The sequence below is a fragment of the Phocoena sinus genome, chromosome 2 (genome assembly GCF_008692025.1).
Source record: "Phocoena sinus isolate mPhoSin1 chromosome 2, mPhoSin1.pri, whole genome shotgun sequence".
NCBI lineage: Eukaryota > Metazoa > Chordata > Mammalia > Artiodactyla > Phocoenidae > Phocoena > Phocoena sinus.
This window is the reverse complement of record NC_045764.1, coordinates 19,690,256-19,709,319: the sequence shown is the minus strand read 5'-3', so window position 1 is coordinate 19,709,319 and position 19,064 is coordinate 19,690,256. Positions and strand designations below refer to the sequence as shown.

Here is a 19,064-nt window from a genome sequence, read left to right as displayed (position 1 = left end):
TTTTCGGTGTTTTTTCACTGTAATTCATTTCTAATCTCATAGCATTGTGGTCAGAAAAGATGCATGATATGATTTCAATTTTCTTAAATTTACTGAGACTTGAATTGTGACCCAAGATGTGATCTATCCTGCAGAATGTTCTGTGTGCACTTGAGAAGAAAGTGTAATCTGCAGTTTTTGGATGGAATGTCCTATAAATATCAATTAAATCTATCTGGTCTACTGTGTTATTTAAAGCTTGTGTTTCCTTATTACTTTTCTGTTTGGATGATCTGTCCATTGGTGTAAGTGAGGTGTTGAAGTCCCCCACTATTATTGTGTTACTATCGATTTCCTCTTTTATAGCTGTTAGCAGTTGCCTTATGTATTGAGGTGCTCCTATGTTGGGTGCATATATATTTATAATTGGTTTATCTTCTTCTTGGATTGATCCCTTGATCATTATATAGTGTCCTTCTTTGTCTCTTGTAACGTTCTTTATTTTAAAGTCTATTTTATCTGATATGAGTGTTGCTACTCCAGCTTTCTTTAGATTTCCATTTGCATGGACTGTCTTTTTCCATCCCCTCATTTTCAGTCTGAATGTGTCCCTAGGTCTGAAGTGGGTCTCTTGTAGACAGCATATATATGGGTCTTGTTTTTGTATCCATTCAGCAAGCCTGTGTCTTTTAGTTGGAGCATTTAATCCGTTCACGTTTAAGGTAATTATAGATACGTATGTTCCTATGACCATTTTCCTAATTGTTTTGGGTTTGTTTTTGTAGGTCCTTTTCTTCTCTTGTGTTTCCCACTTAGAGAAGTTCCTTTAGCATTTGTTGTAGAGCTGGTTTGGTGGTGCTGAATTCTCTTAGCTTTTGCTTGTCTGTAAAGGTTTTAATTTCTCCATCAAATCTGAATGAGATCCTTGCTGAGTAGAGTAATCTTGGTTGTAGGTTCTTCCCTTTCATCACTTTAAGTATATCATGCCACTCCCTTCTGGCTTGTAGAGTTTCTGCTGAGAAATCAGCTGTTAACCTTATGGAGTTCCCTTGTATGTCATTTGTCATTTTTCCCTTGCTGCTTTCAGTAATTTTTCTCTGTCTTTAATTTTTGCCAATTTGATTACTGTGTGTCTCTGTGTGTTTTCTCCTTGGGTTTATCCTGTATGGGACTCTCTGCACTTCCTGGACTTGGGTGGCTATTTCCTTTCCCATGTTAGGGAAGTTTTCGACTATAATCTCTTCAAATATTTTCTCAGGTTCTTTCTCTCTCTCTTCTCCTTCTGGGACCCCTATAATGCGAATGTTGTTGCATTTAATGTTGTCCCAGAGGTCTCTTAGGCTGTCTTCGTTTCTTTTCATTCTTTATTCTGTTCCATGGCAGTGAATTCCACCATTCTGTCTTCCAGGTCACTTATCCGTTCTTCTGCCTCAGTTATTCTGCTATTGATTCCTTCTGGTATATTTTTCATTTCAGTTATTGTGTTGTTCATCTCTGTTTTTTTGTTCTTTAATTCTTCTAGGTCTTTGTTAAACATTTCTTGCATCTTCTCGATCTTTGCCTCCATTGTTTTTCTGAGATCCTGGATCATCTTCACTATTATTATTCTGAATTCTTTTTCTAGAAGGTTCCCTATCTCTACTTCATTTAGTTGTTTTTCTGGGGTTTTATCTTGTTACTTCATCTGGTACATAGCCCTCTGCCTTTTCATCTTGTCTTGTCTCTCTATGAATGTGGTTTTTGTTCCACAGGCTGCAGGATTGTATTTCTTGTTTCTGCTGTCTGCCCTCTGGTGGACGAGAGGCTATCTAAGAGGCTTTTGCAAGTTTCCTCATGGGAGGGACTGGTGGTGGGTAGAGCTGACTTTTGCTCTGGTGGGCAGAGCTCAGTAAAACTTTAATCCACTTGTTTGCTGATGGGTGGGGCTGGGTTCCCTCCCTGTTGGTTGTTTGGCCTGAGGCGACCCAACACTGGAGCCTCCCTGGGCTCTTTGGTGGGGCTAATAGCGGACTCTGGGAGGGCTCACACCAAGGAGTACTTCCCAGAACTTCTGCTGCGAGTGTCCTTGTCCTCATGGTGAGCCACAGCCACCCCCCCACCTCTGTCGGAGACCCTCCAACACTAGCAGGTAGGTCTGGTTCAGTCTCCTATGGGGTCACTGCTCCTTTCCCGTGGGTCCTGATGCGCACACACTACTTTGTGTGTGCCCTCCAAGAGTGGAGTCTCTGTTTCCCCCAGTCCTGTCGAAGTCCTGCAATCAAATCCTGCTAACTTTCGAAGTCTGATTCTCTGGGAATTCCTCCTGTTGCCGGACCCTCAAATTGGGAAGCCTGACATGGGGCTCAGAACCTTTACTCCAGTGGGTGGACTTCTGTGGTACAAGTGTGCTCCAGTCTTTGAGTCACCCACCCAGCAGTTATGGGATTTGATTTTATTGTGATTGCGCCCCTCCTACCATCTCATAGTGGCTTCTCCTTTGTCTTTGGATGTGGGGTATCTTTTTTTGGTGAGTTCCAGTGTCCTCCTGTCGATGATTGTTCACCAGTTAGTTCGGGTGTTCTTGCAACAGGGAGTGAGAGCACGTCCTTCTACTCTGCCATCTTAAACCAATCTCCCCACTCTTTTTTAGATTCTGTTCCCATATAGGTCATTACAGAGTATTGAGTAGAGTTCCCTGTGCCAACCATAGTTCTTTTTTTTTTTTTAAATTTATTTACTTATTTTTGGCTGTGTTGGGTCTCCATGTCTGTGCGAGGACCTTCTCTAGTTGTGGCAAGGGGGGGGCCGTTCTTCATCGCGGTGTGCGGGCCTCTCACTGTCGCGGCCTCTCTTGTTGCGGAGCACAGGGTCCAGACGCGCAGGCTCAGTAGTTGTGGCTCACGGGCCTAGCTGCTCCGCGGCATGTGGGATCTTCCCAGACCAGGGCTCGAACCTGTGTCCCCTGCATTAGCAGGCAGACTCTCAACCACTGTGCCACCAGGGAAGCCCCCAACCGTAGTTCTTATTGTCTGTTTTATATAGAGTACTGTGTGTATGTCAATCCCAAGCTCCCAATTTATCCCACCCCCCCTTTTCCCCCTTGGTAAGCATAAGTTTGTTTTCTACATCTGTGTCTCTCTGTTTTGTAAATACGTTCATTTGTACTGTTTTTTTAGGATTCCACATATAAGTGATATCATATGATATTTGTCTTTTTCTGTCTGACTTACTTCACTCAGTATGGTAGTCGCTAGGTCTTCCCATATTTCTGCAATTGACAGTATTTTTTATGGCTGAGTAATATTCCATTGTATAGACGTACCACATCTTCTTTATCCATTCCTCCACTGCTTAGGCATCTCTTTGATGTTGGCTGAAGAACAGAAGCCCCGAGGGACCCATATTGGGATGACATTCGTCCTTCTAGTGGTTTCTTTTGATGTAGGAGAGTTTGTCTCTAGTCATAACTGTTTAGAAACCATGTTTGGTGTGTCTCAGAGGAAATGAGTCACTCCTGAAAGTGTAGGGATAGAGAATGACTCGGTGGTTTTCCGTGGCCTGCGTGCACAAAGCCCAGGTTACAGAGGTCTGCAGCGGGCAATGGAGGTGTCTGTTTTTGTTCGAGTAGTTAGGGAAGTTGTACCCCAGTACAAGAGCAGCATCCAGGCATTGTCTGCTGGAAATAGACAAGGTGTCAGGTGCGGGGACAATGCAGCGTCTGGGGCTCGCGGACCACCTCTCTGAAGAAATGTAATCTCTGGCCCCAAATGTTCTGGTTACATTTTCAGTTTGGTGATGTGGCCTCACAGAGTTAGATTTCTGTTTTCAGGCAGGAAGTTCTCCCCACTCAGGGCATCATGTTTCTTTTTATCTGTTTGGTTGAAAAATGAAACAACCTGCTCACTGCAGCCCTGCATGGCCCTAAAAATTAATTAACCTGTGTGGGTACCGTGCGTCGCACATGTTAATTACACCCTTACCTATCTGTGAGAATTAATTACGGCTTTGCCAAGTGCTCTGAAATTTTCTTGGGAATGAAAGGGCCTGGGAGGAATCTAGACATTTCAGTGTTATCCTCTCGTCTGCTTGGGGGTGTGAGTGCTGACAGCTTCAGATGGACCTGATCTTTCCCGCAGGAACCTTTCTGGAGCTTTTCTGTTGCTACCAAGTGACTGCTGCTTGGTTGTTGTGCAGGATGGCAGGTGCCCACACCCACGTGGGCATTCCTGTGTCCCTTTGCAAGAGGTCACACTTGCCTTTGTCTACCCTCTGCATAAAGAAGTTTGGTTGGGAGTGTGGCTGGTTAAAAAGTCACAGTGATGCCGGGAATTGTTCTTCTTGTTATTACTCAGATTTTGGTAGTGGGATCAGAGGAGCTGTCGGGAATGCCCAGATCTCCTGAATCTAAGCCGCTTCTTTTTCTCCCTCTTTGTTCACAGCGGGGCATTTTCCGAAGTGGTCTTAGCTGAAGAGAAGGCAACTGGAAAACTCTTTGCGGTGAAATGTATCCCCAAGAAGGCACTGAAGGGCAAAGAAAGCAGCATAGAGAATGAGATTGCGGTCCTGAGAAAGTAAGTGCCAGGAGGGACGGCCTCCTCCCCCCACCGCCCAGTGGATGATGCTCCGGGATGATCAGGCCTCTGGCCCACAGGAGGGAGGAGGCTGCCGGGAGCTGGCTGCCCAGTGGTCGGAGAAGGTGACCAGGATGCTGGCCCGCAGTGAAGGGTGGGCTTGTTAACCCTGACTGCCTTTTGTGCAGGGCGTCCAGAGCACTTTCCACATTATATAGCATTTCCTAATGTCTGTGCCAGTCATTTAGGTTGTTATTCCTTCCAAAGAACATGGCAGTCAGATGGACTCGGTTTTGAACCGAGACCCTGCCGCTCCCTGCAGCTGGGTGACCTTGGGCTGGTTCCTGAGCTCTGAGCCTCCTCCATAAGCTGGAGTTAACAGTGTCCTCCCAGGTGTCCTCAGGATTAAGTGAGATGGCGCTTAGCAAGTGTTTGTTCAGCACCTGCTGCATAGTAAGTGCTCAGTGAAAGGGTAGCTGCCACTGCCACTGCCCCCAGTTACTATTACTGTTTTCTTGTTGTTGTTGCTTTATTTTATAAGAAGGAGGCGAAGCTCAGAAATGGAAGTCACTTGTCCATCGCCTTGCAGCTCAGATGTGGCACAGCCAGGGAGGTAACCCCCCTCCCCCGCCCCACCAGTGTGATTTCCAGTCTTTGGTGGGTCTCCTGCTCTCTGCCACACACCTGGCACCCAGAAAGTGCCAGAGCTCACTGGTTACCTGCTTTACCTCTTCACTGAGTTTGATTTTGTTCCCCGTGTAATAGAACCTGGATGGGGTTCCTGGACCCAATTCCAAGGTGTGTGGCTCAGGGTTTTCCCACATCAACAAACAATTCTTCGTTGCCAGCAGGGTGTCCGAGAGTTCAACTCAGTCCTGACACTGTCTACCCGGAGACAGAATCAGATCCCACAGGTGAAGGGCTCAGTCCCATGAGACCGCTCCCCACTTCAGGCTCCAGTCTCAAGCTTGGGTTGTTACCTGTACTTCTGACCAACTGGTTATAAGTCAGAGGTTCCCAGGGCCCTCTCCTGGAGTTCGATCAATTTGCTAGAATGGCTCACAGAACTCAGGAAAACCCGTTTACTCACTAGATTACCAAATTATTCTGAAAGGATATTAAAGGATGCGAACCAACAGCTAGATGGAAGAGATACGCAGGGCAGGGTCCCGAACAAGGGAGCTTCTGTCCTCTTGGAGTGCGGGGCAGCATGGTGGCATGCAGAAGCGTTCTGGTTCTCCAATGTGGAAGCTCTGCAAAAAGGGACAAAAACTTGTCCTTTGGGCTTTTTATGGAGGCTTCATTATATAGTTGTGATTGATAAAGATCATTGGTCATTGGTGATTGGTTCAACCTCCAGCCCTTCTCCCCTCCCCAGAAAGCAGGGGGATGGAACTGAAAGTCTCAACCCTCTAGTCACGTGGTTGGTTCTCCTGGCAACCAGCCCCCATCCTTAGGTGCTTCTAAAAGTCACCTCATTCACATAACAAAGAAACTTCTGTCTCTCTCAACACTTAGGAAGCTCCAAAGCTTTTTGGGAGCCGTGAGTCAGGAACTGTGGACAAGACCAAATATATATATGAGAAATATTTTTTGGTCATCTCAGTGACCAAATATATATTTCTTATAAATCACAGTTTTGCAGAATCAAATCAAAATCATGCCTCCAGCCCAGTGGTGCCACAGAGAACCATTCTGATGTGGCTGGATCCACCCAAAAGATGGCCTCCCGTTAGCGTGGTGTCCAGGCTGCTTCCCATGTCCTCATGATCGAGCCATTCCCCCGTGTCTCACAAGGTTTGGGGGAACAAACCTTTATATGGGACCTGCTTTTGCGTGATTGGGGTGTATCTGAGCATTGTGCTGTGAAGTTTTTAAGCTCTCACATTAGTAAAAGATGTTAGAAGTATCCTTGAAATTTGAGGGGTTTGGAATCAGCACAAAGTAAGAATCAGATAAGCAAAGAAAAATGGGAACAAGACTTACAGGGTCTCAGAACAAGATGTCACACTCTGCATTCTTCCTGAGTAAGCCACGTCTCCCACTTCTGTGTCTTGGGGACCAACAGTGCCCTCGGAACAGTGCTTTGTTGCCGTCAATACAAACCCAGCGCCACTGAGGTGGTCCGGATCTTCCTGTTCTGCAGCATGTGTGATGTGTGTTCTAGAACAAGTGGGTCTCGATGGCTTTTAAGTCCAAGGGTTTTTGTTATTTGTTTGGTTGGTTTCTAGGTTGTCTCTTAGGGACCTGAAGAGTTTCAGGTTGTCCTGTGAGGACTGCATGAAATGATTCTGTGGCGGAGAATTTGGGAAAACAAATTACTCTAAGTACATTAGCATCAGGCCGGAAAACAGTATGTTAATGAAACATTTATTTAAATTGTTCATTTTGCAATATGAAATCGGCACTCAGAGAAGAGGATATTGGCTGTATATGAAGTTGTAGCCACATTGCAGATAGTTGGCATTTGAGATGGAATTCTGGGTGGGCTCAGAGCTTCCCCAGAGGGCCTACCTTGGGACACAGGGGCTGCTGGATGCTGAGTCAAGGATGGTGCCTTTATTTTCATGTATCTCCCTTATGGGCTTAGAAGCCACAAAGCCGGGGAAGTCAGTTTTATTCTCAGTGTTATCTTGCATCTACATGGGCAAGGGCAGCAGTGTAGACTTCATAAGCCAGTCTTCATTCATGCCTTGTTCCCTCTGCTTTAAGTAGTGTCTCCACCCTGTGCTTCATTCAAATAATACACACTTCCAGCAAGAGGGCATTTAAAAGCGAGGGAGGGGACTTCCCTGGCGGTCCAGTGGTTAAGACTCCACGCTCCCAATGCATGAGACGTGGATTCAGTCCCTGGTGGGGGAACTAAGATCTCGCATGCTGTGCGGTGTGGCCAATTGAAAACAATTAAAAAATAAATATATCAACTATACTTCAATAAAAAATAAAAATTAAGAAAAAATAAAAGCAAGGGAGGACCAGGGATTGGGAATCACTTATTTTGGTAGTTCTCACTCTCTGCTGTTGGGGTGCCTTGAAGTGTGACCCTTTTTTCAGGAATGGAAAACAAAGAAATGATTTTTCAGGGGATAAAAGGCGCTGTATCTCCTGTACTGATTTATTGTTTCGGTCCCCTGCAAAGGATTTATAAGTGGAGTAAGAAGCCGTTCCAAGTTATAAGCAGCCGGAAGCAAAGTATGTGAGTTGTAAAGAATATAGTTTTGAAACTGCTGTTAAAAGCCACCATTGAAGCATTCATTCATTTCACTGATGTTTAGTAAATTCCTAGGCATCAGTTGGAACCGAGGTTGAAAAGACAAGATACAATCCTTGCCCTCCAGGAGCTAAATAAGTGCAGTAACGTCACAGATACTGTGTGAGAGGTCTGACCAGGGGCTCAAGAGTAGGGCTGCCCAGTTTTCCCTTTGGGGTGGGGTGTGAGGGTAGGCTTCTTGGAGGAGGTGGGTCCGGACAATGAATATATTTTGCTGAAGGCAGGAAGGCAGAGGGATATTCCAACCAGGAAGGAGCAGTGCAAACAGAGGAAAGGAGATGGGGAGGCAGGCTGGTGTGCTGGGAACTCCACATAGCTCACTGGACCAGGTGGAGGGTTCAAGGCGAGGTGTGGGAGACCCGAGGTTGGGGAGGCTGGATCGTGGGGGGCTATATACCCCAGTTTATCCGCTAGACAGAGGGGAGCCTTGAAGGATTGTTTCATAGAGATTATTGTTGCTGAACTCGGAAGGATAGATTGGGGGGTGGGCAAGACTCACTCTCTAGGGGGAGCAGTTAGGCAGCCATTGGAGGCGTCGGGGAAGCAATGCATTGAAACAGGAGGTGTGTGTTGGGATGCAAGGGGCAAAATGGAATCTCCAGGACTTAAGGAATTCAGGAAGAATGGGGGGAGGATTGAGGGGAGAGTGGATTCTAGGATAACTATCAGGTTTCTGATTGGATACCTGGGTGGGTAATGACCCCATTAGCTGAGATCAGAAATCCAGGAGCCGGAGGGCAGGTGATGAGTTCTGATTCAGACATGCTGGTCTTGGGAATGGCTGGGTGGAGTTGACCAGTTGACCATGGAGGTCCGGAGCTCAGCAGCTCAGCTGTGATCTGGGCTTGCTGGATGTTAAAGTTTTCTGAAAACACGTATTAAAAAATCCTTTGGTACTTTCCATAGCTAAATCATTGTAGATAGGGTCCCAGAGAGGCCTGCATTATTCCAAATTCTGTCATATACCCGGGTCGTTTGTATATTTCCAGGCTGTTTTTCATCCAGGGAGGCCCATCTGGGAGACTGCTTGCCCTCCTACCTGTTGCGTTTATTGCAGGGTGAGAGATTTATGTATTTCATTGGATTTAAGTAATGTAGCTAATATATCCTTAAGGATGTCTTTATTCTTGCTCTGAAAATCGTTCCAAAATGAATCTCCTCCTTGAAAGTGGATATTAAACCAAGCTCAGAGGGAATAAAAAGAGGCTGGCTTCATAGTAGGCAGTGAGAGAGACGCTGTCTGACTGGCCAGGGGCAGGGTCTGTGTGGCTCAGCACCAGCTTTCCCTGGTGGAATGGTTAGCTCAGGTCCCATGCAGGGAGTGTTCTCTGCATTATGGAATATCACATCATCAGTGTTACATACCCTGCACTGGATTATAGAGTTTATCGTTTCTGTAGTATTATTTACTTAGAGGGCAGGCACTACCCAAATCTAGTTCCAAGGCAACACATAAAATATTTTTGGACAAGTAGAAAGGCAAATAGATAGACAGTCTGTATTGAAATGGGGGGATGAAAGGGATGCATAAAGCTGGAATATGGGAGATGGAAGAAACAGGACAGATGTATTTAGAGTAGCCCTTTTCCTAACAGTTGGGGTAACCGAGGCTCAGACTGGTTAAAGAGTTACTGTGCTTATGAAACATGGCACCAGGATTCCACATGCTGTTGTAATGGTTCCTTTGTCGGCTACAGAGATGATCTTCTCTGGGGGAGGAGCCTGGGTAGCGATTGCTTTTAAATTACATGTTCTCCATCTTGAATACACTGAGGAGTCTCAGCTGACGGTCTCTACCTTCTTCTCTCTAAATCAGTGGTTTTCAACCCTGGTGGCACATTAAAATCACCTGGGAAGCTTTTCCGACCATCCTGACACCCAGTCTCCATCCTAGACCAATTGAGTTAGAATTGGAGGTTATGGTGGCCGTTGGGAAATTTTGAAAAGCAGCCCCTCTCCATCCCTGGATTCTTACATGCATTCAAGTCAGTGTTGAGAACAGCTGCTCTAGGGCCCTGGCCTCATGGTCTCACCTCTCAGCCGGGTAAAGATGCTCTTCACGTGTCCAGGAGTAGGGAAAGATGTGTACACACGTGTTTGTGCACGTACACGCGTACACACACACAACACACACACACACACTCCAGACGACGTTTCCTTTAGGTGAGAGGGTTCATTTACAGGAGCAAACTCAAATGTGGTCCCTTTTGAAGAGCTGGGTTTTATACTAAGAGAGGGGAATTGACCTGACCCCATCCCCCCATCAGTGGGGAGTGGGCACCAGCCACTGGCTGGGTTCAAGAGCGAGAACCTGGCTCTTTGAGGGTGGCAGGGGAAGTAGGGGCAGTGATGGCCATTCCTGGCCTGGAGAGGCTGGCGTAGGGGTTGGTCAAGTCAGCAGGACTCAGTGACAAGGCCACTATCCGAAGGGGGTCAGGGCTGCTGAAGGCAGCAGACGCCAAAGCCCAGGATCCGCTAAGTCCAAGGTCAGGATGGATCTCGGGCAGGGTGGTGGGGCTGGGTCTTCTGGGGGGAGCGTGAGTCAGCACCTCAACCAGGGGACAGCCGGGCTCCGGAGGCCTGGGCACTTCTTTCAGTAGCTTGATTCCCTGGTTATCTTGGACCAGACACGTTTCTCTCGTACAGATTAACTAGAGGGAAGGCAGGCAGCTTGAGCCCCCAAAGGAGAGGACAGCTGGTTTTGAATTAAGTATTAGCCTTCAGAGAAAGGCTTTTCTGTCAATGAACGCATTTAAATCTGGCTTGCTTCTGCTCCTGCAGCTTTGTTCTGATGGCAGCCTGGCCCGTTTGCTTCTTTAAATCACTGCCAAGTGACAGTTTATTGTGTGTGTTAGAGGAACAGACGCATCAATAGAAATTCATCGATTCAGGGCGAACAGAACCACTTTTCCAATGACTGAAAATGGCCGAGCTGGGAAAGCTGATACTCGAGTGTCTCAGGCACCAATACAGCTTTTGAAGGATCTGATCTGCCTAGAAGATGATGTTCCAACATGGAGAGACCTCTCCTCTGGAAAGGTAGTGTCGGGATTAAGGGCACAGGCAGGAAGTAAGAAGAGGAATGGCTGGAGGCCATGTGATAACAAATAGGGAGGCAGGTCTATCTGTTAGGATCCTAGAACCCTTCGCTACCCTGGAAAACCCTTGCTGAAAGTTCCCTTAATTTGGGGAGAAATGTGCAGTTCGAGCAAAACAGGTTGAGGGATGCGGTTCAGTTATTCGGTGGTGGTTATTGTGCTGTGTGTGTGATTAAAGTCACAGTCTTGTCAGGCTTGGAGCATGCACGGGTGGGTGTATCTGCCAAAGGACCCTAGTCCTGTTGGAACGTTGACACAGCCCATCCTGGACCTGTTCACGCCAGGCTCAGTGAAAGCATCAGACACACGCACGAGCTGACGCTCGTCCCTCTGGCCCTACCAGAGATTTGACCTTGGAATCTTGCTGAATTTGGTGGACTTTCTCCTCTTTCGCACTGTACCTCGGCCTCTCCATTTCTTTGAGCCCCGTGGATCTGACTGTAAACTCCGCTTTGTTCAGACCGCTATTTGCTGGTCATTGTTTACTTCATCCTAACAGTGGGCATGTGTACAAGAAATAAAACGGGTCTCATGCCAACGTGACTTTACAGCCAAAACGGGATACATTTGATGCTTCCAAGTGGCTTTCCCATGGTGCTTTGTCCATAGCAGATAATCCAGCAACATTTTTAAAATTTGACTTGAGATCCAGAATCAATGTATTTTTATGAGTTTTTATCAATTTCTTGGGCATTGCTTACAGAATGCTGTGAATGGGAGGAAAAGGGAATTGGTGGTATCCCTTAGTACAAAACAGGGATATTCATACTAGTTTGACCAGGCATGTTGGCTTATCTTTCCAGTGACCGTGAACCTCTGGGGCCACTCCCTGCCTGCGGTTTCTGCTTCCCAAGTATTATGTGAAGTGCGGCTCTCATGATCAGACAGACTCCCTTTCTTCATGCCTTGTTCCAGTACGCTGTGCCACTGAGATTTTAAATGCATGTCTGATTTGACCCTACCCACCTGAATTCTGGGAAGTCACCTGCTTGATGGAATCCAAGCTCCTTTGTAAACAGCCCCTCCCCTCCACTTTGCCAATCTTGCTGTGTAGCGTTCACCTCCCCATCCCCAAGTTCAATTTCATTCTTCCAAACAAACAGATGATTCCTGCACAGATGATTCAGGGCCTCTGCCTCTCCTTCCCTCTCTTCCTGCTACAGTAGGCTAAGCCTCAGTTTGAGGTGCCCCCTCCTTCAGGATTCCCCCCCCTCCATTGTCCCCTGCCGGGGGGGGGGGGGCTTCCCTCTGAGACCCCACCGGCACTCAAGCTTGCCCTCTCTCCCTCCTGACTCTGACTGTGAGGTCCGCTTCCTGTGGATTTCCTGAGTCCAGCCCTGAGCTAAAGGCAATGGTGGGGAGCATGGAGGGGAGGAGTGGGTCGAGGGGATTCAAGGTGATAATACGGAGTTAGAAACACTGGGACTCAGGAAGCTGACTCAGTAGAGATTAGGGCGAGGAAGAAATCTCTGCTGACTTCTAGTGGGCTTTCGTGACCCAGCGCACACGGGTCCATCAGTCAATGGGGGCAGGGAGCATCCTGGAAGATGAAGGCAGAGGCAAAGATGATTCTCCTATAACAACAAGGCCGACTTCATCCAGTCTGGCTGTTCCTACCACCTTTTATACTGTACGTATCTACTCTAGATATTTAGAGTAGTTGAAGACAACATTGTGTTAGTGTGAGTTATTTGCACGCTTACTTCTGTTTGCTAGCTCTCTGTCAGCTAATCTGGTTCTGTGTTTGGGCAGTTCAGCCCTTGTGTGGATTAGTTGTGGTTTAAATTCCTCTAATAATATATCTTGGCAAAATGTTTTCTCCCTTCTTCAGTAAACTTACTTAGCTAATGATTTATATAAATTTTATTTAAATGATTCCAACAGATGTGTGTGAGTTGATATCTGTATCTGTATTATATCTATGTGTATGTGAATATATATGTATATATATGTGTTGTATATGTATATATATTTCTTGTCTGATATTTCAAAAAAATCAGAATAGCCTTATATTGGAGGGTATTTCACAGCATGAAAGATTAAGTACAAGGAGTCCTAGGATAGACCAGGATGGCAAATACAGAAAAAGAAATAAATATACCCCAAAGGTTCACTGTTTCTTTTCTGTTAAACTTTAGGTTGTGTCAGTTCTATTTTCTACATGTTTTTGGCATTGTTTATATGGGTAGATAAATGATTTCAGTGAAGTTTTATTTATGACTCATTATCTAGTTTAAACTCTATAAAATTTGGTGAATAGATTTTATTTTACATATTTGAAGTCCAGGGTTATTATCCTTGGGTGGTTTAAAACTTACATTTTAAAGCCATATCACTGACTTTTGTCCTGAAAGTCAGCTTAAAAACTGAGGTCAGGGCTTCCTGTGGCCCAGTGGTTGAGAGTCCGCTGCCGATGCAGGGGACACGGGTTCGTGCCCCGGTCCGGTAGGATCCCACATGCCGCGGAGCAGCTGGGCCCGTGAGCCATGGCCACTGAGCCTGCGCATCCGGAGCCTGTGCTCTGCAACGGGAGAGGCCACAACAGTGAGAGGCCTGCGTACGGCAAAAAAAAAAAAAGAAAAGAAAAAAAAAATTGAGGTCAGAGTCTTAGGTGATTGGTCTGAAGTTTTTAGGAAATATACAGTGAAAGAAATCATTTCTAAAATAGTGATATATATGGAATTTGGTAAATGGGATTTAATATTCATTTTTTTAACCATTTTTCTTTTATAAATATTTTAAAAAATAGGGTTGACTATATGATTCAGATATGAGGTAGATATCATTGGGGAATCCAACCACAGGCAAGGATATTTGTAAACAAATACAGTGGTGTGATGGATGCGCTGTTTTCGTTCTTGTTGAAGGCTACAGAACTGATGTGCTAAATGCATACGTTTATATATGTGTATATGTGCATAAATGTGAACACATGCACATATATGTAGACACATATGTACATACACATATGTATATGCACATTTTAAATTACATTTCAGTTTTTTTATATCTTTCCACTGAAGAGCAAAAAATTCTTTTTGCTTAATTTAGTCAATATACCCTCAAGGCTGTCAAAAATCTGCTGTCTGGGTGCCTAAATAAGATCATAAGGCATATGAAAAGCCTTTTTAAGTTACATTGAAATGCTCCAGTGTTAGGGATTATGTAAATGTTAGGCATTACCACTCTCATCATGCTATTGTAAGAGCTCAGAATGTGTTGGCGGAAGAGGTAAGAGTAGAAATTGTATCCATTTTGTGGAAGGAGAAACTGACGTGCAGAGGTATAATTTTGGTGAGTGATGGAGCTAGGGAGACAGCAGAGTCCTCACTTATGGAGCTGTTCCCATCTTTTAGGGTCCACAGCCTGTCCTTCTGTTAGGAGACTGTTATGGGAACTTCGTTCAATCTAGAAACAGCCTATAGGAATCAGAAGTCTTATGACTCCCGGAAATTCCCTGGCGGTCCAGTGGTTAGGACTCTACGCTTTCAGTTCTGAGGGCCCGGGTTCGGTCCCTGGTCGGAGAGCTAAGAGCCAACAAGCCACGTGGTCAAAAAAAAAAAAAAAAAAAGTCTCACGACTCCCAAAACAAATAGTAAGAAATAGATGGCAATAGATTTCAATAGATAATAGATGTCAATAGATGCTAAGTAGTTTAATTGAAATAGATGTCAGTTAATTAAATTAATAGACTGATAACTCTAAAACAGAACCTGAAAATTAGAGCCATTTAGAGCTACCCTTTGAGACTTTAAATATAAATATTCTCACTTTGTCATAATTTAGAAACTAGCTGGGACTTCTAGGAGCCTTGTTTTCTGTAATCCTCACAGTCAACCTCTGAAGTGTCTATTATTATTCACATTTTACAGTTGAGGAGCTGGAACTTAAATAGAAATTTCTGGAGACCACATAAGTAGATAGAGCAGGAAGTCAGGACCCGGGCCTGTCTGTCTTTTCCATCATGATTTGATCGTCTGGTGTTTCCACGCTGCTTAAGACAGGGCCCCATACTCTTGATGTAGGCAACAGCCCACTGCATGGGGGTGCTCATTAATAGTGAAGGAAAATAATCTCTGTCTATCTTATCCTGCCATCAGAGGGGCAGTGTAAATATTGGTGAAGACCTGAGAACCTGCCTGCCCAAGTTTTCATGTGACTGTACCACTTAGAAGCTGTGGGACCATGGGCAAATGATTTCAACTCTTTGCCTCCATCATCAGGAAAACGGGGGGAACTTCCTGGCCGCTCATTGGTTAGGACTCGGTGCTTTCACTGCTGGGGAGGGGCGGGGGGACCTGGGTTCGATCCCTGGTTGGAGAACTAAGATCCCACAAGCCGCGCCGTGCGGCCGGAAAAAAAATCAGGAAAATGGGGATATTATTGGTACTTACCTCACATATTTCTTGTGGGGATCAAAGAGCCGATGCATGCAGAGCACTTAGAACAGTGCCTGGCATGTTATGTGAGCTCTCCAAACGTTTGCTGTTTATTTATTACTATGTGTACGGGGGGACATCTTGCTAGACAGCGGGAATGGGAGGAGGTGCCTTCCTGGAAATCGCATCACACAAGTATGGCCTCCCCGTGGGAGCAGCCGCAGGGAGGTGGCTGCCCTCATCCAGCGGAGAAGGTGCCACAGTGCTAATGCCCGGCGTGGTTGCAGAGTTGTTAGGAATGCATTAGCTTGACTGTTTCTCTTGCTGAAAAAAACTCTGAACGCTGCTGCTCTCTTTGTCTCTCTTACTGTCTGCTTCCCTGACATGAGAGTCACCGGGCATTAGAACTGGAAGATCTTAGAGAACTTAGAGATCTTGATCCAGTTCTCTTGACCTCCAGATGGAGAAACAGGTCCAGAGAAGTTAAGTGAGTGGCCCAAGGTCACAGAGCTGACTTACGCGGATGTGCTGCCAGAGCGATGGTTTCTGGCCTCCTCGTTCAGAGCTCTTCCACATAAACCATGCTGGCCCTCTTGTAGAGCATCCCTTGGTAGAGTGCAAGCAAGTGACTCTTCCTCATCTTTAAGAGCCCCGTGGTGGGCTTCCTTGGTGGTGCAGTGGTTAACAATCCGCCTGCCAATGCGGGGGACACGGGTTCGAGCCCTGGTCTGGGAGGATCCCACATGCTGCGGAGCAGCTAAGTCCGTGCGCCACAACTACTGAGGCTGCGCTCTAGAGCCCCCGAGCCACAACTGCTGAGCCTGCGTGCCACGACTACTGAAGCCCGCACGCCTAGAGCCTGTGCTCCGCAATAAGAGAAGCCACTGCAATGAGAAGCCCGCACACCACAACCAAGAGTAGCCCCCGCTCGTCACAACTAGAGAAAGCCTGTGCACAGCAACAGACACAATGCAGCCAAAAATAAAAATAAATAAAATAAATAAATTTATATATTAAAAAAAAAGGGCCCGTGGTATGTCTGGCAAGGACTAAAGACCCTGCCCCGGTAGCTTGGCCAGATTCCAGTGTGGGACATTGGATCTGGTTCCAGAATCGCCTGCTGATTTCAGTTAGATGTGCTGTTCTTTCTGCCTCCCCTCCTTGGTGGTGATGCACTGATGCCGCAGGCTGCCGTGATTGCTCTCGTGTTCTGCCTCCAGCTGTCTCTGGTTCTCTGGAATTTGCTAGAAAGGAGCTCAGAGCCCGTGTTAAAGATGAACCACTAGGAATACTTCCTTCCCATTTCGGGTGTGTTTGAGGACCTTGGTCCTTTGTGCCAGCTTCTTGGCAATAGAATGATGATACCACTACTCAGAAGTGCAGTAGGAAGAAGCCAGCTCCAGACGGTGGAATAATTTGGGAACTATGCAAAATGGTGCTGTGGCAGGGGGCACGTAATCTGGGAAGCCTTTTTTCACCCTCCCTGTCTGGCCACAGGCCAGGGAGGCGTGCTGAGCACCCAGGCCCCGCTCCTGTTCCCGCTTTGTTCTGTTTGACCTTTTGCCCTCGCTGTACCTTTCCGGAATGTTCTAGAAACAAAGGGAGGGGTGCTTCTCACATACCGTGACTGGGCATCAGAGTGGTTTTGAGGGACGTGGGTCATCCTGCGGGTGGCCCAGGGTAAGTGCCACAGGGAAGGGGGGGCCACTGAAGAGCTGACCACAGAGGAAAGGTACCGTTGGCGGGATAAGCCCACCAGTTCAGAAAGCCACAGAATTTCCTCAATGGCAAGTTTCTATACATCAGTAGGTAACTTTTTCTAGGTATAAAAAGTAAACTTAACAGAAAGAAGTATTTACTCAGCATTACATATCCTTTCTAGTGAGTCTCTTCGCTGGAGAGTAAGGGATAATGTCGCTACTTCTTTAAAACCAGTGCCTCCCCGGGTCGAGTTGAGGTGGTTGGTGTGAATTGCATTTCCACACATCCAACCCCGATTCCAGAGCCGCTTGATGCAGCCCCTGGGAGGTGACCCAAAGGGGTGGCAGAGTAAAAATTCAGGTAGTGCCCAGTCTTGGGTTGAATGTTAGCAATGTCTGTAGAACGTTAAAACTTGGGAGGCAAATCCGTTTGTGAGCGCATCTTTCTGTTTAACTCGGTAAAGGTCCCCTTTTCTGTTGGATTCAGAACACAGCACATTGTCAGTGAGCCCTAGAAACTCCCACACCTGCTTTTGCTCAGGTATTCTTTAAAGATGTAAGAAGAATGGTTGAAACTTTGATTAACTTGTTCTTCTGCCCAGAGCGAGTCCCTCCCTCCCTCCCTCCTGCCATCCTCCCTTCCTTCCTTCCCTTTGTGTTTCCCTTTTTTTTTTTTTTTTTCCCCTTAAAACCTTATAGAAGATTGTAGGAATAGGTCAGTAAGCTAAATGTAACTCCTGAACACTACACATGCAGAAGTTGCTTCTGGTCACTTACATCTCAATAAAGCTGAAATAAAAGTTGTTTATTGTTATAATTACCTGGAGGAATATGGCAAGTGGTTTCACTTTCCGAAACATCATCATTTAATTAAGTGACACAGAGTTTCACTACACAGACTTGGATGCTTTAGCTCATGTAGGTGGTGAGGGGGACAACCATTAAGTTATTATTCAGTCTAGCATTATTCTTCAGTCAATGTAATTTTTCCAAAAAGATATTCCTCTTTAAAAAAATAATTTAGCATGAGAGTTTTTTTTTCTTTATAAAGACCATAGTGTCAAGCAGTATAGTACAAACTTCTGAGCGGTAATTGGTTCTGCAGAAACTACTTACACAAGAAATATGCCTGAATATTTCACAATATTGGTGCTGAGTTGGATGAACAGATGGCAGTGACACTTTTCAGAGTAGAGATTTCAGACTTCTGTATTCTCTGTTCTCAAGGGTTCAATTAGTGTGTACATTTAATCTTTTTTTTTTTGCAGTAACAAGCTGCATTCACTTACTAGCAGAAACCATAATTTTTAACAAAATAACCCATAATATCAATATATCATTCAGCATTTTTTCATTGCATCTTTTTTGTAAAATGACAATCATCTATTACATTTATTATATAAAATCTTGCTATTCTGAACTTGACTTACTCAGGATACAGATCCATTTGAAATGCATCCTTTCTACGACTCTCAAAAATTGTGTGGTGAGCGTATGACAGTAAAAACTTAGGAAGGTATTATAAAAGCTTCCTAGGAAAATGCATATTTTTAAGTTCTTGACCCCAGTGTGCTAAATGTTGGTAATTACCTTTTCACCTAAGTAGATGGGGCAGTGATCCTGTGTAGCTGTGAGTTCAAGATTCTACAGGAACTTGAAATAACTCAAGTCCATTTCAAAATATTTTACAGCTCAGGCTTTTAAATATTTTAGATTTGTCCTCTTACAATTACTCTGAGTTGGAGAGTTCTTAAATCTATTTAAGAAGGCCATATCACACTTCCAAGATGGTTGGTATTTTCCTAGTCTTAAATTTGCTTTTTCCCCATTCAGTTACCTCTCTGAGATGTTCGTGTCGTGGTCTCCCCTCTGGCTGTGTTCACATCATTTCCTCTGCCTGGTCTCGCCTCCGCTGAGGTCTGGTCTGCACCCTTGCTACTCCGAGTGTGGTCCACAGACCAGCAGCATCTCCAGGGAGCTTGTTGGAAGTGCAGACTCTCAGGGCCCTGCCCTGGACCCACTGTATCAGAGTGTCAGTCTAACGGAACCCTCAGGTGATTCATTTGCACATTTACCTTTGGGAAACA

At 45.6% G+C, this 19,064-nt stretch overlaps 1 protein-coding gene across 1 annotated transcript in view; it reads left to right on the top strand.

Moving 5' to 3' along the window:
• The window catches only part of CAMK1D (calcium/calmodulin dependent protein kinase ID), a 424,335-nt gene that overhangs the window by 168,489 nt on the left and 236,782 nt on the right, over window positions 1–19,064 (top strand). The window contains exon 2 of the mRNA XM_032621492.1: window positions 4,398–4,529. Within this exon, the coding sequence (XP_032477383.1) occupies window positions 4,398–4,529 (132 nt within the window). The remainder of the gene's footprint in view (window positions 1–4,397; window positions 4,530–19,064) is intronic.